Source organism: Dichomitus squalens (genome assembly GCF_000275845.1).
Source record: "Dichomitus squalens LYAD-421 SS1 unplaced genomic scaffold DICSQscaffold_22, whole genome shotgun sequence".
In the NCBI taxonomy this organism is placed as follows: domain Eukaryota; kingdom Fungi; phylum Basidiomycota; class Agaricomycetes; order Polyporales; family Polyporaceae; genus Dichomitus; species Dichomitus squalens.
The window spans coordinates 313121-320386 of NW_006766904.1; the positions used below are offsets into that span (position 1 = coordinate 313121).

The window sequence follows — 7266 nt, forward strand, 5'->3', positions numbered from 1 at the left end:
GAGCTGGGACTAGAGAGCGACGCGAGGATTTGACAATTCAGAAGCTATAAAGTTGCTTGTCTCGAGATATGGAGTCGCCTCACAAGGTTTGAGTCCAGTTGCCATCGAGCCCAGAGCGGCACCCTCAGCTGAACCATATATATGTCGTGCTGATTCTGTTTCCGACTTGGGCGCATTGTGTACAATAAGTCCAGGTCAACGAGTTTATAAGCTCTCCCGACGTCACCATTCACTTGCTGGGCTGATTTCCCGGGCCTAACAAACCTAGCATGAGACGATCTTGTCGATCTCTCTGCGCCCGCTGCCTGCGTGTCTCTGCTCGCTGTGCTGCAGACGCTTGAGCTGACCTTGAATGCAGCTAGGCAGGCGCCCAATAGGCGCGCGAGCACTGAGCGACCGACAAGAATTGAGCACCCCTACTCCCACCGCTCTGGCCTTCCATGTCAAATCAGACTCTGACATACAAACATTCCGGGAAACGCGACGACTCTTGCTGCCTGTTGAATCCCTATTTCTCTTATAGGGGATGAGGCCTTCCATCGGACAACATCATGCGCCTCGATGGTTCAGGAAGCTGCAATTCGCTCCGCAGAGGTCCATCAAAATTTGAAGATCTCGCTGGGACTCCTAGAGCTCGCCGTGGGCAAGTATGTATAGATAGAGCTCAGAAGGTAATAATAGCCCAGAGTGTTCACACGATATGTATAACCTACTGCGGCGCCACCCCTGCGACGGCTTCCATGCGCATCGAGGCAGCGGTTCGCGAAGAAACAACGTCTTGTCTCCGATCCTCCACCACCGTTGCCCCCTCCCAACTTTTCCGAGTCAGGAATGCGTCTCCTCGTCTCGCTTGGTCTCCTTTCCTTGTCGGCTGCGCCGACACTTGCTGCATACAATCTTGTCGAGTCCTTCTCAGGCTCGACCTTCTTCAACGGTTGGGACTTCTTCGATGGATTTGACAACACGACCAACGGTTAGGACGCACGCGGGTAGTCTCCAGGGATGAGCTGGTTGCTTATTAGAGTGTCTCTCCAGGTGATGTCAACTTCCTGAGCCAGGCCAATGCTACAGCCAGCCACCTTACGTTCGTCGACGATGCCGGACATGCGATCATCAGAGTCGATAACACAACCTTCGTCCCGTTCAACGAGAAGCGAAACTCCGTACGTCATCGGCCATTCACGCCTGACGACAACAGCCTCTCCAGTCTCAATCTTACACTCCCTTAGGTCAAAATCATGACACACGACTACTTCTCCGTAGGGAGCGTCTTCGTGATGGACGCCGTCCATATTCCGTTCGGCTGCTCGGTGTGTGATTCGTGGGCTCGGTGTCCGAGGTTCTAGCTCGAGCTTATCCCTCTCCATCCCGTCAGGTGTGGCCCAGCTTCTGGACCAAGGGCCCCAACTGGCCGGCCGGGGGCGAGATCGACATCATGGAGCTCGTCAACTTGGCGCAAGACAACCAGATGACTCTCCACACTACCCCGGGGTGCACCCAACCTCAGGGCGTCATGCAACTGGGTAAAACCTCAGGCACGGACTGCTCTGCAGGAACGAATTCCTCCGAGGGGTGCACCGTCATAGAGACGCAGTCGAACAATGCCGGTGCCGCCTTCGCTTCTGCCGGTGGAGGCGTCTGGGCTGCGCAGTTCGACGTTTCTGGTATCTTGTAAGTTTCCTGCATCCGGATCTCAGGGGACACCCTCACTGACGGGTCTTCACATGTAGCGTTTGGTTCTGGAGCGTAAGTCTCCGATGGTTCAAGAGCGAGACCCGGAAATTCACTGTTGTCGTGCTATATAGCGATCGAGCGTTCCCGCGGACGTCAGCAACACGTCAACTTCTGTAGACCCATCTACATGGGGAACTCCCTCAGCATCATGGCCATCAGCAACTTGCAATATCACGAACTTCTTCACGCCCCAGCAGCTTGTCATTGATATCACTCTCTGCGGTGACTTGTAAGTGTATTCATATCCGTTGTCATCCGAGGCTAAGGTGACCACGCGCTGCGAACTATAGCGCAGGACAACCGACCATCTACGCCCAGACATGCGGCGGCCCTGTCGGGAACTCCTCAACCTGCGTATGTCCATCCGCGAATCCTGACATTGACGGAACTCTGACACGTATGTCTTTGCTCTTAGTACCTCGAGAACGTAATCAACAACGGAACGAGCCAGTATGCCGACGCATACTTCGAGATCAACTATGTCAAGGCATACTCGCTAGGAGACGCGCTTGACCCGACGGTCTCGGGGACCAGCGTAATTCTGTCATCAATATCTCCCACTGCCACTTCCACTTCCAGTGCTAATGGAAGCGGAACGTCCTCGGGGTCCACCAAGAACGGAGCTGCACGGTCCCTTGGTCGCCAAAGCCGAAGCCTTTTGGTTTCAGTAGTGCTCGCTGCGATGGTGTTTGCTCTCTGCATGGCCTGATTAGCGGCCAATTGAACGATGCGCACGGACTAATGATAGTCACAATCGATGTGTTGATATACGAAACGAGCACATCGCAGTATTAATACTACAGACAATTCTCCTGTTTGCCTATCCTGATTGACATGAGGCTGGATCATGATCGAGCCGAATTCGAGTAAGAATTTCACTGACTGCACAGAACGTGGAGCCTGCGTGCGTTCCCGTTGGCTTAACCGTACCATACCGGCCAACGCTGTTTTGTAGCCGTGCTTGCTGTGAATCATATGAGAACAGTTCAGGGCGTTTCCGCCACGGAGTACATCAGATTGGGATGTAAGACGTACACATTTCCGAGAAACCGATGCGGCATTCCTCGGAACAAGGATGACGTCCTAACATACAAACTTTCCTTTGCTTTTCCCCGCCTTGATAACTCTGAACGCCCACAATATTAGACGCAGAGCAGTGTGCGGGGTAGGATCGACGTAAATATGTAAACTGCCTACAGGTATGCGACTGCCCACAAAGTTGGTTGAACAATTGGTATATTGGCAACAACGTACGTCTACCTCGATGAAGAAGTAAGATGTCAGACACATAGTAAAACCAAGAGACAAGCGTACGGTCTCATGGCTGAATTCATGCCTTTTTCGAGGAAGCTTGCTCTTCCCCGCATTAGTAACTCCATCCGTCCATAGGCAGGGACAGGGAGCAGTTGTCGGGGTAGAAATTTGTACCGAGGCAAAGGGCGAGCCTACGCCGCAGCAGGAAGGCCAAAGACACAAAGAGGGATGGATATAGGAGGGAATGACTATCGTTACAAGTAGTCCGTCGCACTACCAACCCTGAGTTACGGTGACGCTTAGCAAGAGAACACGCGACGATGCGATGAAGACGTACCAGTCCGGCAAAGAGACGTATGTCGGCATGCGTCTCGTACTGTCCACTCTCGGCATTGTTTACCTTTACGACCTCGAAGCGATTCTCTTCCGCATTCCAATGGAATATGCGCTTTACGCCAGCCCACCTGCACCACTCTAAACACCGCCAACATGGCTTCGCGCTGCCCATGCCGTTCTTCGTGAAGCGCGCGACATAAATGTCCGCGCCGTTCGCCCGAGGGTCGCGGCGGCGAGCATCCCAACCCCTGTCGCCGTCCTTGAGACGAGTCGCGGTCGTGCCGTTTGTCGACATGCCACAATCTGCGGCGGACGGGGGTGCGCGTGCATGCCGGGACGAAGAAGCGTGACTCTCACTGCTGCTAGTCTCCGCCACGCTACTGGAACTGCTACTGGATCCCCTCCGCGACAGCGACGACGGAGCCTGATTTGAGTTGCGCTGTCTGCGCCTACTCTTGCGCTTAAGTAGCTTAGAGCCACCAAGCGCGGTCGTCTGAGTCATACTCGAGCTCGAGCTCGATGGTGGTAGTGACGGCGGGCCCGGAGAAAGATGCCTCAGGGCCCGCAAGCCCTTTTGGCCCTTTTGTTGTATGTGATTCTGGTGGTGTAGCCGGTGAAACCCGACGCTCCATGCCTTGAACCTGCGTCTTGAACGACGGGGACATGCCAGTCAAGCTGAAGATGGCGTGCATCTCCGCGTGCATCGACACGGGCTACATGGCGCATGCACGTACATGAGGCGTCTGCGGTGGCTTCTCAGAGAAGGAGAGGCGATTGATCTTACCTTGCGATGCCCGTGCGTCCTGACCTCCGCGCCGTCATAGTGAGGCCTGTGATGGTTGTACCCGGAGGATATGACCTTGCCTCCCTTGACCATCACGGCACCTAGGGTAAAGCACATAGGGCTCTTTGACGCGGCCTCGGCACACTGCGACAGATAAAACTGAGTCTTGTTCATGGCGGTTTGTATGTTGAGGAAAGACGCTGATGAGCTCATGGTAAGCGCGAAAGGCATAGTGGTGACACGAAAACACGCGCATATACTCACATACAAATGCTTGGGGCGAGATATGATGGCGATATGCGCAACACTACGACGGAGACGAAAGAAAGTGCAGGAAGACAACCTGGACTGAGGCAAGTCAACGACGATGACGCATAAAATACCGCGGGGGACAAGCGCCCTGCCCTGAAGTCTATCACGGGACCTGATAAATTTCGCGTTCTCAGCGCGCCTGTCAAGGCAGCCATCGATCTCTGTCCCGCACCAAAACTTCCCTCATACACCATGTCTGTAGATCTCGGAAAGCTTGAGGCCCACCTTGCGAGCCGTTCCTACGTCGAGGGGTGAGTACCTTTCCTCTGTTTTAGCGTCGAGAGACGCTTCGGTACGATGAACACAACGCTATGGTCCGTGTTTCCAAGAAGCGACTAGACACCGCTGCTCCAGTATGCCGACAATCATTCACCTAGCTTTCTGACCCTCTAGTCTCTTCATTCTGTGTGTTACATCTCAACAACGAGTGCTGACACGTCATCACACAGTCACACCCCGTCGCAGGCGGACGTCACTGTTTTCAAGGCTATCTCTTCCGCCCCCAACGCGTCCGCGAACCCTCACGTCGCTCGCTGGTACAACCACATCAAGTCCTACGAGGCTGAATTTGGCTCCCTCTCTGGCTCCAGCTCTGCTGGCGAGGCTTTCCTCGGCGGTGCCGCCGCTGCGACTCCTGCCAAGGCTGAGGAGGACGATGACGATGAGGTCGACCTCTTTGGCTCTGACGATGAAGAGGATGCGGAGGCTGAGCGCATCAAGGCTGAGCGTGTCGCTGCCTACAATGCGAAGAAGGCCGCCAAGCCCAAGACTGTTGCGAAGGTTCGTCTATATCCTCGGTTGTATTCACACATCCTCGGAATGTGATGTTGACTTCACGCCCCTTGTAGTCCGTCGTCACCTTCGAGGTGAAGCCCTGGGATGACGAGACCGACATGGTCAAGCTCGAGGAAGCCGTCCGTTCCATTGAAATGGAGGGTCTCGTCTGGGGTGCCTCCAAGCTTGTCCCCATCGGTTATGGTATCAAGAAACTACAGATCACCCTTGTAGTCGAGGACGAACTCGTCTCGCTCGACGAGCTCCAGGAACGCGTTGCCGAGTTTGAGGACTACGTCCAGAGCTCTGACATCGCTGCCATGCAGAGTGAGTATCGAAAATTTTCACTTTCGAATTGATTGATTGACGATCACGCGCACAGAGCTCTAGGGCCCATGTCTTGTATATCCCCAGCATATATCCAGGGTTCTTATAGGTTGTATCGTCGTGTTGTACGGATGGTAGAAGGCAGTCAAACAAAATGTTGTAACGATCTAGAAATGCATTGCAGCGTTGACGTCCATCGTTGGTTCCGGTCCCTCCGAAAGCGAATGTGGACGTGCTATCTCGATTATCTCTGCGTCCACCGGGTCGTGCGCCTCGTAACATTGATGTCTATTTCATGGCAATCCGATAGGTCAGTCGATCTACCGCCCTTAGACCCCCCACCTTTACTCCATGAGACCAAACGCATTGCATCAACTGGTACCCGTATATATTGCCTGTCGGGCGATTGGATCGGGTCTCCTCTGGAACAATACTGTTATGTGTGGCCGTCGATCTCGCTCAACTGCTCCTGTGGGATAGTCAGGCTGAGGATCAGGTGGAGGTGGCGTCGGTGAATATTAATGGTTCGCTTCCAGGACATCATGTTCAAGTCAAGGCTTGCCTAGCTATCCTCGCCCTCAGAACCGATCAAGCATGACAATCCTGCCATAGCGTTGATTCCCAGTTGTATATAAGCTTCAACACCCAGCGATGGCTCTCCAGACAGCCAATGTCGCCGCGCCACCCAGTGGCATGAGAAATAATTAATGAATACTCGCCCAATAACGCAAGTCCATCTAGTTGGTACCTCGTTTGGGTTGTCTTCCGATATTGCTGCCCCCTTCCCAGGTTACCTTGAGAGCGACTCTTATATCTCACAATGTGTTCACGGCAGATATGCCGGGAATCAAGCTTCAAGGGCAGCTATGCCTCCGTCCTAGCCTAACACTACACTTTTCTTGCTTGCATCGTTTTCTGCGTTCGGAAATAATAACCATGCACCGCAGCGTAACCTGATAGTATAGTATCAGCGTCCGTTGGTTCCGACAGAGACGACTGATATAGTAGCTCCGAGCATAAATGAGAACTGAGTTTTGTTTCTACGTTCAATATCCAGGATCGGTACCGTCTCCTCTCTCCACTGCGTATTGGGTTTGTACGGTGATTACGATGGTGTACGTGTCTCGACTGTAGCCTTGTGTTAACGCCGTGGCACGTCATGATATTCATCAGATAGGGACATCGGTGGGATCATCACCTTTGTCTCCGCTCTGGTCGCCTCCTCCCGTCTTTTCTTGAGATTGGACGCTGGCGGTAGTGGAGCTAGGAACATCCTCCCGCCATCCGCAAAATTCTACAAATTCTTAAGCCTTGTCTCGACAGCGACGGACAGTGCTCATTTCAGCTTACCAAATTCGTCGTCAGTTTCGAAGGGACGAGTTACGTGAAGCCGTAAGACCTGCGAAAAGCCCCGCATTCTTTTCCCGAGTTCATCCATCCACCAGCTCTCATTCTCTTGCGCATCGAACAGGGTCAAGTGAAAGACTTCGAGACGTGGAAAACGTTCGAGGATGTCTGTCAGGTGAGCCCTGGCAAAGAGCCGATCGAGCGTATCAAGTCGGGTGACTGCGCAGTAGCATACTTCTCGGCCCGGGTTCGCCTCTGGCACGCCTGGAGTATCGTGGAAGGGTCTGACCATGTTTGTACGTGGGGCCAGCTCGAAAGAACGAAATGCGGTAAACGCGCGAACGCTGGCGAGAATGGCATGGCTGATAGAGAACTTCAACCACTCTTTCACTTCGTTC

The 7266-nt window shown here is 53.6% G+C and overlaps 3 protein-coding genes across 3 annotated transcripts; 2 read left to right on the forward strand and 1 right to left on the reverse strand.

Moving 5' to 3' along the window:
- Positions 1-442: 442 nt before the first annotated feature.
- Positions 443-2554, forward strand: DICSQDRAFT_88328 (uncharacterized protein). Its single transcript, XM_007367067.1, has 8 exons — positions 443-973; positions 1036-1163; positions 1230-1310; positions 1376-1671; positions 1731-1746; positions 1806-1963; positions 2025-2088; positions 2150-2554. The coding sequence occupies exons 1-8, from the start codon at positions 832-834 to the stop codon at positions 2441-2443; spliced, it is 1179 nt and encodes a 392-aa protein (XP_007367129.1). The 5' UTR covers positions 443-831; the 3' UTR covers positions 2444-2554.
- A 590-nt stretch (positions 2555-3144) lies between these two features.
- On the reverse strand, positions 3145-4411 carry DICSQDRAFT_137754 (uncharacterized protein). The gene is made up of 4 exons (XM_007367068.1): positions 4373-4411; positions 4109-4308; positions 3326-4037; positions 3145-3270 (listed from the first exon to the last, which is right to left on the reverse strand). The coding sequence occupies exons 2-3, from the start codon at positions 4280-4282 to the stop codon at positions 3795-3797; spliced, it is 417 nt and encodes a 138-aa protein (XP_007367130.1). The 5' UTR covers positions 4283-4308; positions 4373-4411; the 3' UTR covers positions 3145-3270; positions 3326-3794.
- Positions 4412-4612: 201 nt separating this feature from the next.
- Positions 4613-5553, forward strand: DICSQDRAFT_63427 (uncharacterized protein; the record flags this gene model as incomplete). The annotated part of the gene is made up of 3 exons (XM_007367069.1): positions 4613-4671; positions 4870-5200; positions 5269-5553. The coding sequence occupies 3 exons, from the start codon at positions 4613-4615 to the stop codon at positions 5551-5553; spliced, it is 675 nt and encodes a 224-aa protein (XP_007367131.1).
- Between the last annotated feature and the right edge of the window lie 1713 nt (positions 5554-7266).

Excerpts from the sequence above, each read along its gene's own strand:
- DICSQDRAFT_137754 (XM_007367068.1), bottom strand. The coding sequence starts at position 4,282 with ATGAACAAGACTCAGTTTTATCTGTCGCAGTGTGCCGAGGCCGCGTCA. Across the intron at positions 4,038-4,108 it reads GGACGCACGGGCATCGCAAG|CCCGTGTCGATGCACGCGGA; the intron begins GTAAGATCAATC and ends TGCGCCATGTAG.
- DICSQDRAFT_88328 (XM_007367067.1), top strand. The coding sequence starts at position 832 with ATGCGTCTCCTCGTCTCGCTTGGTCTCCTTTCCTTGTCGGCTGCGCCG. Across the intron at positions 1,164-1,229 it reads TCAACGAGAAGCGAAACTCC|GTCAAAATCATGACACACGA; the intron begins GTACGTCATCGG and ends ACACTCCCTTAG. Across the intron at positions 1,311-1,375 it reads ATATTCCGTTCGGCTGCTCG|GTGTGGCCCAGCTTCTGGAC; the intron begins GTGTGTGATTCG and ends CCATCCCGTCAG.